Source organism: Drosophila eugracilis, unplaced genomic scaffold (genome assembly GCF_018153835.1).
Source record: "Drosophila eugracilis isolate 14026-0451.02 unplaced genomic scaffold, ASM1815383v1 contig_1765, whole genome shotgun sequence".
NCBI lineage: Eukaryota > Metazoa > Arthropoda > Insecta > Diptera > Drosophilidae > Drosophila > Drosophila eugracilis.
Genome location: NW_024572605.1, coordinates 5687703 through 5706899, shown reverse-complemented (window position 1 = coordinate 5706899; position 19197 = coordinate 5687703). Strand labels below are relative to the sequence as shown.

The 19197-nt window shown below is 41.0% G+C and overlaps 3 protein-coding genes across 16 annotated transcripts in view; all 3 read right to left on the bottom strand.

The window, feature by feature from the left end:
- The window catches only part of LOC108104475 (trichohyalin), a 34858-nt gene extending 31240 nt beyond the window's left edge, over window positions 1-3618 (bottom strand). For 7 of the 13 annotated variants that reach the window (XM_017210555.2, XM_017210561.2, XM_017210558.2 and 4 more), the window contains exons 1-2: window positions 3527-3618; window positions 1868-2369 (exon numbers count right to left, since the gene is read on the bottom strand). The gene's annotated coding sequence lies outside the window, so the exon portion shown is untranslated. The remainder of the gene's footprint in view (window positions 1-1867; window positions 2370-3526) is intronic. The other 6 variants (XM_017210565.2, XM_017210563.2, XM_017210571.2 and 3 more) reach the window with 2 other exon arrangements.
- Window positions 3619-4009: 391 nt separating this feature from the next.
- Window positions 4010-13060, bottom strand: LOC108104599 (protein Wnt-2). Of its 2 annotated transcripts, none has more exons than XM_017210767.2 (5): window positions 11767-13060; window positions 5363-5580; window positions 4806-5089; window positions 4554-4741; window positions 4010-4477 (listed from the first exon to the last, which is right to left on the bottom strand). In XM_017210767.2, exons 1-5 carry the CDS (start codon window positions 11820-11822, stop codon window positions 4165-4167), a joined length of 1059 nt encoding a protein of 352 aa, XP_017066256.1. In that variant the 5' UTR covers window positions 11823-13060; the 3' UTR covers window positions 4010-4164. The 2 variants fall into 2 exon arrangements, with proteins under 2 accessions (XP_017066256.1, XP_017066257.1); XM_017210768.2 differs by having other exon boundaries at window positions 5363-5575; window positions 11767-11829.
- Window positions 13061-16180: 3120 nt separating this feature from the next.
- The window catches only part of LOC108104515, a 33858-nt gene continuing 30841 nt past the window's right edge, over window positions 16181-19197 (bottom strand). Inside the window, 1 exon segment of the mRNA XM_017210637.2 lies at window positions 16181-19143. Coding sequence (XP_017066126.1) covers window positions 19068-19143 — 76 coding nt within the window. The 3' untranslated portion in view covers window positions 16181-19067.

Here is a 19197-nt window from a genome sequence, read left to right as displayed (position 1 = left end):
TATTGTTTAAGAATCTAATCTTTTAGATGATTGAAAACAGGAAAGATGCTAGGCTACGTTTTAATATTTGCCTTTCAAATGTAATAAATAAATTATTATAAAGATGCCCCACACTTTTTTAAATCACTGTTTCTGCCAAACTGCTCTCGTTTTTTAAGGCTTTAGGGATTTGAAGTATTTTTGTGAATATCATGAATAGCAAATTGCAATTAAGCCGCCCGCATAAACAATGCGGCATGGCGATAAGTCGCAGTGGAATGTTGATGCCTCGGCTGCTGTGAATGGGCCAAGAGTGCGGATATCACCGGCAGCAGTACGGACAGTGCGACAGCTGCAGCGGCTCAAAATGAAAGCTAAACGAATCAGCAAGCCGGAAGCCCATTCACACACCCATGAGGAGGAAGACTCCGACTGAGCCGGAGCCGGAGCCTGTGCCTGTGCCTCAGCTAGTATGTGTGTGTTTGCCACAGAATGGCGACATAAAAAGATGGAGGAAGCGCCAGCAGATGAGGTCAGGATATGGCAGACAGGCCATAAAATATCAGGCCCAGATTCGATTACATCGCCATGCCATTAGGGAGCCCCAGGCACTGCACTTTGCTGGGCAAACATATCTAGATATATGTATATGTATATGCAACGTGTATATGGACAGAGAGTGAGACAGATTGCACTTTGAGCTGCATACTTAAGGGACCTGGAGCTAAAGCTGGAACACTGTACGATTGTTGTCCGGACTTCGGACGGCCAGAGGCCATCTTATCAGGCTATCTGCTCCGGGGGCCTCCACCCCAAAACAAACATGTTGAATAGCCACAGAAAATAAAAAAAGGAAAAAAAAAAAAAGAAAGAAAGAAACGAAGAGGCGTCCCCGGAGAAAGCCGGAGAGAGAACTCACCACACTATGGATAGTGCGCAAATGCGTGACATCTTCATTCTCCTTCCGCTTTCTCTCTTCCGCTCACAACAATAGCGTCATCGTAAAATATTTTGCCGTATTTTGTTGTTACCACTGCCCCAATGTATGGATTGGCGGCGTTTTCTTTGCCAGCACACACACTTACACACACACACACATACAGACACACTGTAACACAGTGACACCCCCTGGGGCACATGTAAAATAAGGTTAAAATTTGAAATCAATAAAAGTTATTCGACTGATCTAAAATTAGAGCAGGCAACTCAAATAACAACCGAAAGAAATAAATAATAAAGCCAAACACCGCAGCATTGACACGCAAAGGGGGCGGCTGTTTCAATCCCTAAAAAAACCGAAAAGAAACGAAAAAGAAAAACTGACAAATCATGCGAGCATTCGTATGCGTTGAGCCTGCCCCACAAAGACCCATCCACACAGATCTAATTATAAGTTTCCAAATTGCTTGCCAATCTCTGAATGATTGATTGATCGAACGGGGCGTATGGGTAATGCATGGATAAAAGAGACTAAAATATACTCGCTAAACTAAGTTACTCGACTACATTCTAGGACTCCAACTAAGTCTAGGCATTTGGGGAACATAATATGTATATTTTTATGGTCTCTCCATTGGTAGAATAAAAGAAATCACAACAGATACGAGAACAGGAGATATATATTATATATAGGAGTTACAAAGAGAGAACAAAGGCAGGCATGAAAACAGATTACTCATAACTGATTACGGTTAAATTATGGTGGCTCCTGTTACACAAGGCATACGCACAAATCAGAAATCAATATCGCTTACGGTTCACATCACAAATTGAAGTTTTTGCTGTGTGTCTCTGGTTGCGTGTGTTTGTCTGTATATATGTATCTTTGTGTAAGTGTGAGTTGTATGTGGGTGTCGTTACGTATACGTAATATGGTTAAATAGCTCACCCGTTTTGCTTAGGCGATGAATTTTGAATGATTTTCCTTAACGAACTGCGGGCGAATGAAAAAACTGGCTAATCTATCTACGCCTTCCTATCCTTCTGATCAAGTCCCTGCACTTGCTGCCTCTGCTGTTGCTCCTCCTTCTCCTCCGGCTCCTCGACTTCCGCTTCCGGTTTTCAGAGCCCGCACACACTGACGCACTCGCGCTGCAACTACATGTGTGTGTGGGCGATTTGTTGCACGTCTTTATGGCCGTTGCCAATGCAATGGTGCTTGTGACTGCTGTGATTGTGTTTGTTGTTGTTGTTATTGTTATTGTTGTTGTTGCTGTTGCTGTTGTTGTCAGGCGGCTCAATGGGCATTTCCGGTTCCGGTCGGCTAGCTGCTTGCACTAATTTAGTTGATGACACTGGCTTAGTTAGTTTGTTGACTTTCGTGGCGTGCGCTCGCTGGCTAATTGCATTTTGTGTTTATGATTTAAACGGCTTTTGTTTTATGTACATGGCTGTGTGGGAGGATAATTAAACCGCGTGAGTTTCTAGCTAAACTAATTAAAGTCTTCATTCACATTGTGTTTCTTTTTGTGTTTCATTTTTTTTCTTCTTTCAAGTGGTTTGGTGGCTTCGTGCCCAACGAGGATATTTTTTACACTCGCTCCCGCTGACACACATTCGAGGCAATCACACACACACTCACACACACCCAGCGATACGGAGAGATAGGGAGTTGAAGAGTGCTCCGCAAAATGGAGTGGAGAGTGTTCTACGCACGAGTTACGCTCACGAACAACGTAAGGTTCGACGTAACGAAAGGGGGCTTGGGGAGAGGGAGTAGGGGTTCATTGGTGGAGCTATGAGTGGGTGGTTTGGGTGGCTCAACATTATGCTGGCACCCCACCTTCTGCCACTTCATTCGCTCGGCTCTAGGCTCTGTTATACAGCTTATAGCTTTTCAAACTTAATGTCTCTTTGTAGGCGTATGCGTATGTGTGTGTGTGTGTGTGCCTCTGTGGGTGTGCGAGTGCGAGTGTGTGTGTATAACTCGCATGGCTTATATGTAGGTTGAAGCAATTTATAATAATTTTTCTGCTTTTTGCCCCAATCGATAGGCAACGTTTAGTGGGGCAGATTACTCCTTTTGATTGACAGTGTGGGTTTGTACATGTTTTATACATATATACACAAAAATACATATATAGAATGAATCTTAAATGGTTTCTTGAGTTTGTCACACGATTTTCGGCGCTGTAGGCGGCGTTTTGACCTGCTCGTTTTGGTTTTAACTGGTTTTTTTTTTGCACTTCTTGCAGGAAATCACTTTTCTGTATCCAGGGAGCAGCCTCTAGCGCTATTGCTGCCACTCACGCACACTCACTTACTCACTCGCACACACATACACATACACACACATGGATAAATGGGGAATTTATGCATTTAATCGAAGCACTTTTTGCCAGTCAATGGAATTTTCTCGCGTTGTTTTTTCACTTTTCTTCGCTACTGCGAATGCAATTAAGTTGGATTTTTCTTGGCCTTATACATTTCTCAGCCAGATACATATATTGCGAGCGTATATATATATATGTGTGTGTGTGTGTGTGTGTGGGCATGCGAGAGTGTATGGGTATTCATGTTAGTGTATGCGTGTATGTGTGTTCCTAACCCAAAAATGTATTGTGCGGCAGCTGAGGTGGCCCGTTTTCGGCAACGCCGTTGTCCAACTAACTACCCTCAAAGAACTGAGCGCCGCTCGTGCGAGCCAGTCGCTAATATAGTCGCCGTTTCGCTGGCAAGTGGTGAGTTTTCAAACTTTTCCGTACTCACATCCCCGTACCCTCGCCTAGCTCTAGGAATAGTGAGAGCAAGCGGGAGAGCGCGTGATTGCAATCAATGAATTTTTCCTTCTTGGCGCTCGCGCAGTTCACAAGTGCTGGCATTTCGAGTCCGCCAGCGAGCTGCCAGCTTAATGGCAGAATTCCGGAATTCCAATACCAAAATATGAAGCCAGCGCATTGCGTTACGCCGAAAGCCGAATGTGGGTCTTACGTTTCGCTACGAAATTCACGCTGGCAATGCTGAGCGCCAACTATTTGAACTATCATTAGATGTAGGCTATATTCTAAGTACAATTCATTTAATACATTTTTACTTGTGGATGTTAACTTGTTATATTTATTCTGGAATGTGTCTGTATGGTGGCGCGGTGCGTGTCTGTGAGTGTAATACATTTCTCATAATACTTAATTAAGGCATTTCCTATGACATAGCCCTAATACTAGCAGCGTTCTGGTAATGCTACATCTATTTACAGGTGAACTCCTCGTAGCTTTCGTCGCACTCATCGCATTTGACCTCACAGCACCAGCGAAACTGGCAGCGACACTGTTTGGTCCGTCGGATATGCTGCGTGTTGTAGCCACGCCCACAGCAGAGCAGGTCACAGCTTTGGGGACCATGGCCGGTCCGCTGGCAGGTTCTGCCGGCGGTGCCCTGGCTGCCTGTCTGCAAATTTCGTTCGCAGTAGTTGGGCGACGCCTCCAGGTAGATCAGCTCCATGCGCTTCGGCCAATCGAGGACAGGTTTCTGAGCACGAGCGGTGCCGGCATGCTTCTTTCTGGAAGGGAATAATAATAAAAATGTATTAAATATAAAACTTTTTTAAGCTTCAGTTACCAAATCTCCTTTCTCACCTGCTTAATACTAATCTCAGTCCACGTTTGCCTTTGATGGCTTGAACAGTTTTGGCTTTTTGATACTTCAGCATAAGCCTATCGCCGATCAGGCGAAAAGGCGGCAGGCTCTTCCAGCAAGTCTTCATCACGCAAGAGCCACTTACGCCATGGCACTTGCAGTCAGTTCTCAGCATCTTCTTGACCAGCTAAAATGTTTACAACTTAATTAGATTACAAAAATAAAATATTGAAAAAAATAATCACACTCACCGTTCTCCCTGCCCGATTATTGTGCACATTCATTAGCGTTCGGGCATCTCGCTCCAGTTCGCGGGCATCCATGAATCTTCGAGCATATCGCATACCAAAATCCACGTCCGCCGAACAGCCTCCCCACTTCCAGGGCTCGTCGGGAGTTCCTCCGGCATTGGGCGTGGCCTTGTGCCGCACATCACAGCCGCAGGTGGAGATGTTGCCACGGGCACAGGCAGCGGTCACAGCATAGGCCGCTCCGGCACTGGCTATCGCATAGGTGTAGGCAGCCTCCCGGGAAGCTAGTTAGGAATATTGGTGATGATTATTAAAAGGAAATGATGTGACTTCTTATTAGTAGAGAAACTGTCTTAGTTGGAATTATTTTATATCAAAGTTGTTGCTTTGATTTGGCATCAAACAAAAATATAATTTCCCAAATTAAACTAGCATTTTTCCAAATCTTTATTATTACTCTTTACCCCATAAAGTTAAAAATCGTAAATCAGCAATGAAATTAAAACTATTTTATATGACTCCCTGGGAGGGCGTTTATTTTCGTGATTGGTACTCACCTGTGGGTATGACATGGGCGAAGACGTTGCGCTGCCACACCTCCGAGCAATTCCAACGGTGTCCCCGGAACTGATGCTGGCACTCCTGGGCGCCCAGTTGATGGCCCTCACCCAGGGCAATCAATGCATCGGGCATCTCGCGGCACATATTTCGCTGGCCGGGAGTCAGGCCTGGAATCCGGCCACATAGCATGGCGGATGTAAAGCTGGACACTAATCTGACAAGAAGGCAAAAACAAACAGAACCATAAATAACACCCTGTAGAGTCACAATAAATAAATAAATAAATAAATAACAAACGTATGCCGATCGATCGATCGCGATGGTGATCCGCAAGCCAGATCGATCGTTCGATTGGCAATGGCTGAAAAGCTGAAAAGTCGTGCACAGCAAATGCCGGCGGGTCTTTTTGGCTGGTTGAATATGCATTTCCATTTCGTTTGCCATTGGAGGCTTCAGTTTCAGCTCCAAGCTGTGTGCTCCAAGCTGCAAGCCTCAGCTCCAGATCTCAGCCAATCGAGTCGAGTCTGGCCAAGATTAATGCGCTGCAGTTGTCTGCCGCACAGGGACAAATTTATTTATATTTTATTAATCGAACTAGATGGGTTGTCTTTATAAAAAAAAATTGGTGGATTTTAGAAAGCACAAAATAAATATTTTTCTTAAGACAATCACTTTTTCCTTCCATCAAGAAAAACCTCATAAATTTGATGTAAAATCATATTTCCTAAGAAAATATATGTATTTAACCCAAAAATCTTGTTGATAATATATTTAACGATAATTTTACACTCCTCATTATAACCAGAAATCTATATTTTTTCCTCTGTGCATCTGTGGCAGGTGGCTATGGGCTTGGGCGTTGTACTGTCAGTTTTAGTCAAATCTCAGCCGCCAGCTGTATTATTAGCCATAATTGCACGGAGATGCAGATGGAGAAGCTTGGCCATCCGTCGTGACTCGCTGGAGTGTCTAATCAAGTCGCGTTTACTTCAGCTTCAGCTCCACTTGAGTTGTCGGGTTAAATGGCGAAATTAATGCTAACAGTCAAAAATGGCAAATGGGATTAATGAGTTTTGACAATGAGTTGCAAATTGCCAATTTTAGATATTTTTAACTCTCCTTCTCTCTCTCTCTCTCTGCCTCTATATTTGACTATTTTACTGCCTCCCACTTGCCACCCACTCTTGAGACGTGTCGGCTGTCTAACCTGTCGACTTGCAACTGCCAAACCAATCAGCATCAAACAGCTGTGGCAATAATCATGGTATCTATCGATCGCCTGCTCGCCTTTTGTCCATGGACCAGGTTAAAGCCAGGAAAAAGCCAAAGAAACACATCCCGGGGCCAAACAACTGGCGGACGGGTGGGCAACCCCGATATTAAAATACAAATGCAACGTAAACTCCAATTGCCAGCCACATGGTTACACAGGAAAAATATAAATAATTTGTAATTAGATATTTTGGTTTAACATTTTCAGGTGCTAAGCAATATGGTAAGGTACACATGTTAAACTTAAAGTGGGCTTAAAATGTTGTTTTAAAGTTTATAATTATTTTGCACTTAACAGGATGCTTGAAATTCGGCAAGAAAAACTTTTAAGTTTAACAAAATTGCTTACAAACTTAAAAAATTTTCAAAATATAAGATCATAATTATGATCTCAAAATCCAAAACCTTTCTTTGACATTCTAAATAAACGTATTTGATTTTTTTTTCAAGAATTCCTGAATTCAAACCCCCTTTTTCTCTGTGCCTTCAAATGTAAATGCCTTCCCAGCCTGCCACTCGTGTGTCTCCAACTTCGAGTCGAGCTCCAGTCCCAGCTCCAGCTTACGAGGCACTCTTAAACGCAGCAATTAAATCAATTTACAGAAATTACACATTTTACCAACCGCAGAGGAGCACGAAGACATGAGCTTAAACCCTCGGCAAAACGTCGATTGTCGATTGCTGATTTCTGATATGGGATCGCTTTCGTTGTTGCTGGCTTGTTGAACACGCTGTTAACATGGCTCAAAACTGGAGTCGACGACGATCGACGGCGAAATTGTTGGTAAAACTAATAATTAGGCCCGCTTAACAGGGCCGAAATGGAAGGGACCGCAAACCTTCAACTTTGTGACCGAAGTTGGTCCACAAAAAAAAAAAAAACAAAATAACCGCGATCGATCTGTCAGCGCATCCGCTGTGCGTCAGTCAGTCAACCAATCAGTCATTCAGTCACCCAGTCAGTCAGTCAATAGCTTTTACGTGCGTTCGCCCAGCGTGACCGTCAAGCCCCCCGCACCTTAATAAATATGGTATATGCTATACTATACTCCACTACTCCACAAAACCAGCCGGCAATCAAGGCGGCCATCTCCAGCTCCTCGGAACCCTTTTGTTTTTAGCTGCTTTATTTAATTTGTCGCTTGGCCCGCCCGTCTGCTGTTTGCCTGTTGCATGTCAACGCCGACAATTTCATCATCATCATCGCCATTAACAGAACACATTTTAGTTTTCAGAGCTATGCACTAAGAAAAAATCATTTAAATTGGTTATGAATTAATATTAAAAGTGCCTTGTAACCTGTCACAAACTAAAACTTTTAAAAACCTCCCATTTCTTGTTTAAACTTTAAAAAAGTTTGGGAAACTATTAAGAAGATTGATCGGAAAATTATAGTTAATTATTATGATTATGTTAATCAGCTTTCCAAACTCTCAAAATGAGCGATGATTTGGTTAAACAAATATTCAGATTTATTAAGCTAAACTAAGAGGTATTTAGTATAAGTGAGCAATTAGTGTAAAGATTAACAACATGTCAGCTTATCACGTGTCAGTCATTTTTTAAACACTACACTACAAAACACTAACTCGTATTCTCATTATTTATTTATGAAAACAGACCGTTTTAGTAAGATACATATTAATTAAAGGCTTGACACGCTATGTCAAAGAGCTTTAGTTAGAGTTTTAAGTTTTTAAGGTTCTTTTCTGTTTTCTCTCTGTAAACCCATCCCCAATCCACTCCATGATCTTCAGGCTCTTGAACAGTCCGAGTCACGTGTGCTTGATTTGCGCTTTGTTTAGAGTTCCCCTCTTTTGTTTTTGTCGGTGTCCTTAGACTGCTTTACTTCTTTATATTTATCTCTGGTTCTATATCGGGGTTTCGCACTCATTTCGTGACCCTTTATGCTGCGTGAGAGCAAGGACCTGTCATGAACTTGATACCACTTCCGCCTCCGCCAACCAAACATCTCTCCACCGACCTCTTCTTTCCCATTGAAACTAAAATAGAGCTGGCATTTACAAAATACGAAAACTAGTTCCATTGACAGTCTTATGGCTTCTGCTTTGCCGACAAATTGGTGATTCCTCAGCCACTAATTTGCACAAAAATATTTGCCACGACAACGTGGACTCATTAAAAATGGATTAAGCCTGGTGCATAATTCAACGGCAGCTGGAGCGCAGCCACTTATGACTTGGCCACGAGCAGCATAAATGGCCAATAACAAGCCCCAAACCAGCAGCAGCAGCAGCAGCTAAAAAAAAAATAAAAACCCAGAAACGCTAACTTAATGCGCACTTTGGAGCCTCATAAAAATATGACTTTAATATTTTCACGCGCAGGCGTAGAAGCCAGCCAGCTCTCTGGACCACTGGACCAACTGGCGATCCACCGAATCTCCCCGAACCTCCTCGTACATATATATATATATATATATATGTATATATATCGCCAAGTTTCAGTCTAGGGCCCTGTCATAATTGTGCGAATCTAGTCGACCAAATAGTTTCGACCCACCGCTGCGCAGGCGGTTTGCTGTTTTGGACCTTATACTCTCCATAGAGACCGCGGGTCTTGACCAGTAGCGCCTCCAATAGCAGGCAGATATATATGGCCGGCGCTCCGTCTGGTAATTACATGCCTTGCTGACATGTTCATGGCCCTCCTTGGACTCTTTGACTTCTTCTCCACTCCTCCACCACTGAAAAAGCCATATAGTCAAGCGCCAATTGGAGGCGGAAGCAACAAAGGCGCTTTAATCCGGCCAAAACAATGCGTTGGTCCAGGGCAATAATGTTCATTGGAGTTCTCCGATCCCTTGGTGCCTCGTTCCCCTTCGTTTTCGGGGCATTTGAAAGTTTTGTGTGCGCTGATAAAACAGCTTGGCTGCTACAGCTGCATGTAAAGTGGGCGGGGCTGGGAGGGAGTGGTCTCGGCGGTGGGAGCGGACAAACCGAAAACCCATAAAGGCTGTTCAACATGCCATCAATAAAACACAAATATTCCAAAAGAGGGGCAGGGTGAAGTTGGTAGGAAGAAGAAGGAGGCAGTAGAGCGGAGCTGGCCATGGTCATGGCCAAGAAAAATGTCGCTGCCACGCTCAGACAAACGGCCAGCAACAATTGCTGGCCATCCTGGCCACAAAAACGACGACGTAATTGACCAGAGAAAGACATATGTACGAGCACTGTGAGAAAAGGGCAGCCAATGGGCCATAAGGAAAAGCTTAATTAGTAGCTTTATAACCGTGTTTTCAGATATAAGTTTACATCTCATATTAGGTAATAGTTGTACTTTCGGAAGACTTAGTTATTATTTTATACAAATATATTCCGATATATCTTGATTTAACACTCTTTCTCTCAGTGCACATATGCCGTGTCCATGTAACAGGTAAAAGCCAAAACGGATCGTTCGTCATGGACAATTGGCAGAGACCAAGTGGTCGAATGGCCACTCAGGCAGTTAGCCAGTCGGCCAAAACTGCTCTCGCCCTTGCCATCCCAACCCATCCCATCCCATCACGCCCTGGCAAACAGATCAACGCAGATAGTTTTGTTTGGGCTTTGAGGTTTGCAGTCGATCACTCATCCATAGCCGCAGAAAAATGGTAAGAGCAAAATGCGGCAACAATACCAGCGACCAGAGTGACCAGCGATCAGGCGCAGATTCCTCGACCACCGCACCGACGGCTCCCGCACAGAGATTTTATTTTGCAGGTTGTGGCCTGGGAAACGTGGAAACCTGGCAGCTTGGCAGCCTGCAACCTGGCAACTGGCACCCGAGAAAAAAAAAACCTGGCAACAGGCAAGAGTTTATGCCATTTTGGGCTTGTAAATGCAGCCACAACTGGCGCAGAGTGATCTTGATCGCAATTTGAGCATTTGTCTGCACGTTCATGCGTTCCAATTGTCCATGTAAGAGCACGAGTACGAGTACGAGTACGCGGAGATGTATCTGGAGGATGCAGCTGGTTTCCTGCTTTAAAATTGCAGTAACCTCAATTACACGAGCTAAGCATTTCTGGGTTAAGACCCTTTGAAGGTTTTTCCTCTTCTTTTTTTTGGTTTTGGTTTTGGTTAAGTTCAGGTTCAGTTTGGCCAAGCTCTGCCCACAAGAACAGCCCACTGACAAGATGTGAAGAAGAAACAAGAATGGAAGCTAAATGGGATAATCAGAAGACCTTATACTCTTGAGCTTATAAATTTGATTAATAAATATCATTTGAGAGCTATTGAGTTCCTATAAAAAAACAAGATTTGGCATTTGGTTATCAAAAAATCATAAAAGAAATATCTTTAAAAAAGCTTTTTAAGAAGTCAAAAGTTTTAGGCTTTGAAATGGCCAAAAAAGAAAGCATAACATACACTGACCTACATATTTTTAAAAGTCTTTCTAACCAACTTCAAAAGAAAACTATTATAACCTCTGCTAGAGTATAAAATGCAGAAAAACAGCGCGTATCTTTGAGATACACTCCAAGTTATTGCAACTGCAACTGCATCAAGGCAATTAGATAGCAGTTGAAAATACACACACAAACACAGATACAAACAGAGGCAACGTTGATGAGTTTATGGCAAAAATTGATTTCCAGTTGTCGTTGCCCCGCCTACCGCCCCAATCCGATTTTAGACTCAGCTTTTAGCTGCTCCTCGCTACAAATGAGAGACTGCTGTCTTTCTGTCAGTTTTTGTGCTTTACTTGCTGCCTGCCATTTAATTGCCAATTTTAATGAGATTTTTTCCAACGTTTTTTCTTTTTTTGTGGCAACTCCCTACTCCCCTTTCCTGTAACTTTCGATCGGAGCAGCTAACTATATAGAACGAGGCGTTCACTGTTTGGGCGTTCGATAAGGATTTTTACATACATCGCGCTGTGGCTTCGCAGATAAAATTAGCGATCGTGTCCGGCGATGTGAGCGATATAACGAAAGGTAACGAAAGAGTTGTCAACTCGTGCAGATCTGTCAGCGATAAAAGGAAAAACCGCAGGAAAAACCAATTTCAATAGCAAAGAAAATAAAAAAAAACACCAAACCAACCCACCGCCCGGGGATCATGGCTACATAACTGTTTGGCCGTTAAAGTTAATGGGCATACCGTTTATGGGGCTACTATACCTTATTTCCATAATCCAGAGTATGTAGATTAAGAGCTTGTTATGTATTTTCCACATGACGATGCAAATCCGAGGCACACAACACGAATTCGAGCCCAGCAGCTGGCACTATCATCATATTCTATTCGCACTAAAAAGTCTCAATACTCAATGCATTTGAGGCTTAATTTCCTTTCCTTTTTGCTGAGCTTAGCAGTCTCCGATTTCCTCACAGTACCATATATATATAATACCGAAGGGCTTTTTTTATTTCTAATTTTTTTTTTTTTTACACATAAAACGCCGCCATAGGAGCCGAGAATCTGAAGAGCCAAACTATTGGACGTAAACCGAACGCCTCTGTTGTTATTAATGAACCGAAAACGCAGACGGCAGCATTCAATACTTCTGCCAATATGACCAAAAAATCATCGACGATACGATCGTATGCCGAAATACAATATACGAAATACACGCAAACTTTTGTCCATTTGTTCGTATGCTAATTAACACCTTCTTCAACTCCAGCCAGCGGCGTTTCAATTAAGTCATCGCGAGATCGGATCACCAAACAGTTTTCGAGCAACGCGTGCGTTTCATTCATGCAAATCTCCGACTTGGCCCGGCCATAACTCAAACCCGAAACTGCCATCAGCGGCAGCATCATCCATCAGTGGATATCAAGGGGGCGGGGCTGTCCAGCGGTCCAATGGTCCAACGGTCCGGCGGTCCAGCGGTCCCTTGCCGACTACACGATTTTTTAATTTATGATAAAGCGCCTCCGACTGTCACAACGGAATTGCGGCAATAACCATAAACGTCTCAGCAGGTGAAAACTACCAAAAAAGAAAAGCAAAAGAAGTGCCGAATGCCGCGGTGAAGATCCCTCTCTTGGGATCCCAAATCTTAAGATCGTGTAGATCGCTTAGACGTCCCGGGTGCGGAGATTAACATAAATGCAGCTCATTAGTGACGCAATTAAAGAGCCGAGCCGCCAAACGGATTGGTCCAGGAACACCGAGACGGATCGTTTTTCGAATTTGTCGATTGGTAGTACTAAGTGATCGCTCGACCGACGGGCGCGAGTGTCGTATAAGAACTGAGCGGAACCCAAAAAACTATCCACACCACATACTAACTCACTCACTTGGCCAACAGGTTGCAGTTCGATGAGGTTTAGATGGTGTTAAGAGGTTTTTTTGGGAAAATATCTACTAGGTTATGGCAGGGAAACTTGTTCAATCTTTAATCTTGTCCTTAAGGTTTTATAAATACTTTTGCAAAAAAAAATGTTTAAGAACTAATACTAATAACTTCCAAACTTTTGTTTAATTGAGCTAAGGAGTTTAAGAAGACTTCATAATAATTATAGTATTAATAAACTAATTTCGTCAATAAGAAGTACATTGGAACTTAACATTTTTATATTTTATAAAAAATATTAAAATAAAATATTAAAAGCAAATCCTTAAGAAACTTTTACAGTCAGATTCTAAAACTTCTTCGGTCACTGCTCAAGCGAGTTCGAACAGGACAATCGAACTGCAACTCAAGTCGCAACTTTTGTATGAACTCGACTAAGTTTGCTGTCAACAAGTTAGACAAACATGTTGGAGAGCCCTGTTCGATGAAGCTGGAATGCAACCGGCCGAGATTTAAGTGATGGCCAATAAGCGATCCTGCACGTGACTCGGCTTTTGGCTGAATGATAATGACGGAGACCTCAATTTGATGTTTATGCCTTATTTGGGGGAGCAACTTTCATCGGCAATCAAATCAATTATGTGGGTAAAAGTCGTGTCTTCCCGGACGCATAATGTTCGGAGTGCCTAAATGCTGGGGCTCCTCTTCGGATACTGATCGAATCTTCATGGTCCATGGGATATGGATGGCTTTTGGTGATTTGTCAGCGTGTCGAACAAAACACAAATCATGTTCATCAAAGTGTGGCTACAAATGTGTGTTTTGTGGCATTTTTAGTTGTTGTTGGTGTTTTTTTTTTGTTTTTGTGGCAAATTTATAACTTGTTGTGTTGACTTCAGCTTCAACTGCGATTGCTGCAGTTTGCAGTTTTACAAATTGTTTTTGAACATTTGTTCAAAGTGATTTATTGTCGGTTATTTACAGTCCGCCTCTTGACCAGTTGGGAAAATTGTTCATTTTTTATTTTCTACGCGCCACGGCTTCTTCAGTGCCAGCATCAGTGTATTCGGTAGCTGGTTGAGGCTTGAAAGGAAGGAGGCATTGGCGAAAACCTAAGGCCAGCATCTAATGCATTTCTTGGATACGTGTGTCGCCTTAATTGATATGTCATTTATGCTAATTCCTGGCCCGAGAGCACAGGAATGCGCTATCTTGACGGGCAACAAGATGTGTTTAGTGCAGTTGGAGTCGAGTCGAGTAACATTCGATGGCAGCCTATTAAATGCAATTAAGTTAATTTAAACAGTTTTGTGGAAAGCGCTGACAGGTCTAACAATAAACAGGTGCCCGCGGCACAGGCTGGAAAACAATTGAACAACCAATTGTTGTTTACTTGGATTTTTTTTTGTTAGCCAGACCAAAGTCTGAGTCACTTGGATGATGCGCTGTTAGTCCCAATAATGGTTGACGTCAATTATCGACAATTGCAATCGTCTCCGGCTTTTGCGGTAAGTACTCGTACTTCAATCAGAGTTTTTCAGTTTAGCCTGACCCAGATTTGCACTCGGAGTCGCTAGTTGAAGTACCTACAGCATACTACTTTATTGTGTGCCAAGACTTTTAAATTCCAGATAATTGTTTTATGGCCCCTGCAATGTCTCTTTATGGCAGCCAATCGATTGTTGATTAGCCCCAGCAGCGTGAAAATGTCGCTGGCAACATTGTAGTACCACTCTCGAGGATTGTGGGTGTCTCAGCGGGCGGGGAAGCTGCCACCAGGCATTGTTTTTAATATCATTTCAATTTACACTTCGGTAACTAAAACCTCTAAAGATTAAAAAAACATTAAAATATTAATTTTATGCACTGCAGGCGTTATTATGGCTTTGGGTATTGCTTAACATTTTACGAAAATTTCAACAACAAATCATTTTAGTTCGCTGTAAGTAAGTTTTTTGCCTAAGTCCTTTGTTTTGATGCTTATTATTTGTTTAGTGGTTTGAGTTTTGGTTTGTATTTAAGTTATGATATTAAAACTTAAGAGTTAACATAGCCATAAATATGTCTTAAGCCAATCCTTGCCTCTCAGCTAAGACATCTTTTAAACCAGCTTTTTCTCAAAACGAAAGTCAAGTTTTTCGTTTAAGTCTTTCACTTTATTTCCATTCTTCATTGATGTTTTTACAATTGGGTAATGAAATTGATATTAGAACATAAAAAGTCAATACAATAGAAAGTTTGTGGCCAAGCCTTTTGTTTACTGTAAATGTATCACATTTAAGTAGACTAACCTAATTACTCGCTATAAAATTGGGAGCTAAAATACACATTCTAAATTTTATTGGGTACCTTTGGCCTTTTGAATGAATTGAAGCCGGCTTACGCCACTTCAGTGGCAGCGTCATTCCAATGACCATAAAATAATATATAAAACACACAAAAACAAAGCACAGCCATGAAACAATCGAGAATGGCCCGAAAATTCCAACTAAACAACAACTTTACCAAAAAAAAATATATAAAAACAACCGAAATACAATAAAAATGCGGAGAGAGGAGGAGAATTGCTTTCGGTGTTTATTGTTGTGGCTGGAAAGCGCTAACGGAGGGGCAACGCTTGGTTTCACATTACTTCCAGCTTCCGCTGACAGACCGAATGTCAAGCAGCCAAACAGCCAAACAACCAGTGAAGCGATCAGGGCCTCGAGGAGCGAGAAAATCGCATTCGGAAAATGATTTTTTGGACTAAACTGCGATTGCCCATAAACAAGTGCAAATTGAGCTGGAAAAGCGGAAAACGCGCAGCCAACTCAGCGTCCGATTTCAGGCAGCGGCAAAAGGTCGAGAGCAGGCCTATTTATTAACAAGACACTGCGAACGCCTTGGCATTTTGCATTGTGCTCGTAATTACGAAACAACGCACCTAGCAGATACAGATGTATCTACGCCCCATTAGCTCATCCTCATCCTCATGAACCATCCTAAACCCCCGCCACGCAGCAAGTGTTAATTGAGCTGAACTAGAAAAAAAAGAAGGTGAAAAAAGGAAAACTGGGAAAAAAGGAAATGCTCGCTGACCCAAGCAGCTGGAGGTTTCCTTTTTGTTTCTCGTCGCTCGTTACCTGAAGATACTTTCTTTGGCCAGAGATAGGGTTAGCACTAAGGACAATTCATTGATAATGACTGGCGCCAGCTGGTTGGCGGCTCACTTAGACAAATTGATTACTAATTGGTTTGTCAGGTCGGCGAGAAGAGAGGAAGATAAGCCAGGATGGGAAGAGCCCAAGGACCAGTTAAAGTGTTGAATTAAACTTTATTGGATGTAATTACAATTTTACAGAAACTGGAAAGTCGTTTTACAATATATATATATATATATATAACATATAACTCTATGTTTTGTTTGTGGTTGGTTTGGGGGTGTATCAGTGTCTGTGTCTGTACATATATAATACGTTGATTTGTTAAACATTCTTTAGTTTGCGGATATATGTGTATAGTTCATGCTAAGTATCCCATACAAGTAAGGTATAATATTTAAAAAGATTACACTCTAGGTATATTTCGCTTAAAAGTTTAGTTAACAGTTTCATATCCGTTCCTATTTGCTGGTCTACTAAGCTGAAAAGTCGGAAACAAACATTTCAATTAGCTGAATTTTGGGTTTACTTGGTAGAAAGTTGGATGGTTTGGTTAGTTAGCTAGTTGAAGTTGAAGAAGAATGCTTGCTTCATCGTACATGCGCCGCACTTAGAAGTTCTATTAGGACGAAGTATAGGTATAAATTATCTAACAGATATGTGAGTACCAAATATCCAATTACATTAGCTATAATAGTATTTTTTTCGTATTGTTTAAAGTTTCGTCGTTAGATATCAACAATTTTGGTGTTGCATTAGAATTTTAGTTCAGTTGAAGTTTGGAAAAAAAAAGAAGTTCAAACAAAACTAGGTTTTTGGGAGTAATGCCCTACGATCGCAGACACCGCCACTTCGATATAGATTATATAGTCTGTTATAGGTATTTATAATTGTTTATTAGATTTAAGTTTAGTTTTAGTGCCAATTGGCTTAAGGTACTTAAGTTTTCTTTGCCATTTGGCCTCCCTCTATCTAAAAAGACGTCCTTCCATTAAAACACACTCAGGTTGCTACTTTGAGGTTTATAAATTGTGTGTATGTGTATGTGTGTTTGTGAGCCAGAGCGTGTCTTGTGTGTAGTAGTTTTGTGTAGTGTAGTATATTATGTGCAAATATTGCAATTAATTGGATTTAGTATTCAGCTGGTACATGTCTAACACCCTGCCTAAACAGTTAACAAAATTGATTGCAATTCTTAAGTCAGTTGAGTAGTGAAATCGTATTTAGTCTTCATTTCGAATCAGTTGATCAGATTTATACATAGTTAAGTTAGAGCAAAATGCAATCAAAGTTTCGTAGATTAATAATAGTGCGAATTAAGTATAATAGTTCGTAGTTAAATAGTTAACAATGTGATAGATCCTAAATCCCATCCATTTATCCTCAACAGATGCGCCTCTCTGGTTGTGATTATTTATGTCGTCGATTAAAACGTCAACTTACAGCCCATTTTGCACATCGCAATACGCAGATTTCACACTCTCTCGCACTTGAAGTTGCTTTATTTTGCACTTGGGTTTTTGTGAGTTTGGTTTTTTGTGGCTTTCTTTCTTTCTTTTGTTTTGTTTTTTTGGGACTGCTAGAGGTAAGTGTCTCTGATCCTATGTGCTGACACATAGGCATCGAGCTGGTGTATGTACATTCATCGTCCAACTGTCATCCAAACTCTGTTTATTAATTTGAATTCGAACTTGAACGATCATTTTAATTTTAAAATTGTTTCTTGGGTTGTTATCGTATCAGTATCGGCTCTTTCTATATTATATATATTGTATATTTGTAAGTATATATGTTCTTTTTTTTTGTTGGTATGTTATGAAAGCTAACAATGTGGACGGACAAAAATAATTTACAAAAATTCATTTATTGTTACATTTAGTTTAAAAACTTTTCTCTCTTGCATGATTTGGTTTCTTTTGGCTGTGTTTCTTCAAGCAGTTAAGATTGACTGGCGCGATCAATCAGTTTGGGGGAAAGCAGCAGCATAAAGTTGAAAATTCCAGAATATTTCATCTGTGTTCTTTTTTTGGCTGACCGCCCTTGGATTTGGATGCATATAATTTTTGGTCATAGTGCCCACATGCAATACATTCTTTTGATTTTTTTCTATCATTAGCTAGGCTTAGTCTATATAGTCAGATAAGGTAAGACTTAGTACACGTTATCGTAATAAGTACTTGCGTATTAGAAATTAGAATAGGGTTTAGTTTTCTTTGAAACATGATAGATTGGTAGCTGCTGCGCACTCCATACGAATCTGATTTTAGAAATCAACAACAACTTTTGGACTTTCAGTGGAGTCTTTTGCTTAAATCTAAAGAGCAATTAGCAACTAGTTAGGATCGAGGATTAATATTTAAGATTTTGGTTTTTTGTTTTCTTTATCTTTTTTTTGTATTTTGCTTTAGAGACAAGCTTAGTCGCATCGCAGAGCCTGGTAGTACGTTAAAATAGACTAGAATTTAGTTAGTTAGGCAATATCTATATACAAATGTAACTATATAGATGCATACACATGCGTAATATTGGTTTAAATTTTATGTATATATAATATGTATATATTGCAGGCTACGTTTTCTTTTTTTTTTTTTTTTTTTTACTACAATTGGAGTTAAAAAGTTTTTCAAAGGCTTCAGTAATAAGTTCTTTTGAGTTGACAAATGGAAAAATTGTGTTTTCATCTTCTCCCTGGAGTCCGATCTTCAGTTAAGTTTAGGTTTTTTGGTAATACCTAAAAAGACCACTAACCTAAGCTACATTTCACTTTGAAAACAATGTGTGATTTCTATCCATAGTTTCTTAAAATTCGTTAGACAAATGAATCAAAGTGCAGGTAGTTGCTACTAATTCAGAGTGTGTCAAAGATATAGAGAGAGAGGGGGGTTTGAAACAAAGTTTCACTACAGAGGTGCTGGGTATTGTTTTTCCAAATTGGAACAAATACGAAAGTAGAAAGTTTCACTCGGTTGTTAAAGCTATTCATAAATTCTTATGGAACCGTGCAGCCTGTTCCTATGTTAAAAATTCACTCAGTTGACCCTCACTGATTGGATTGTATTTCGTGTAGATTGTTGTTGTTGCTCGCATTGGTGTTCCCACTGCTCGGCACAGAAATGCTATAAAAAAAAGAAGTGATTTATTAGTTTCGGATTAGTATAGGAATCCAAAAA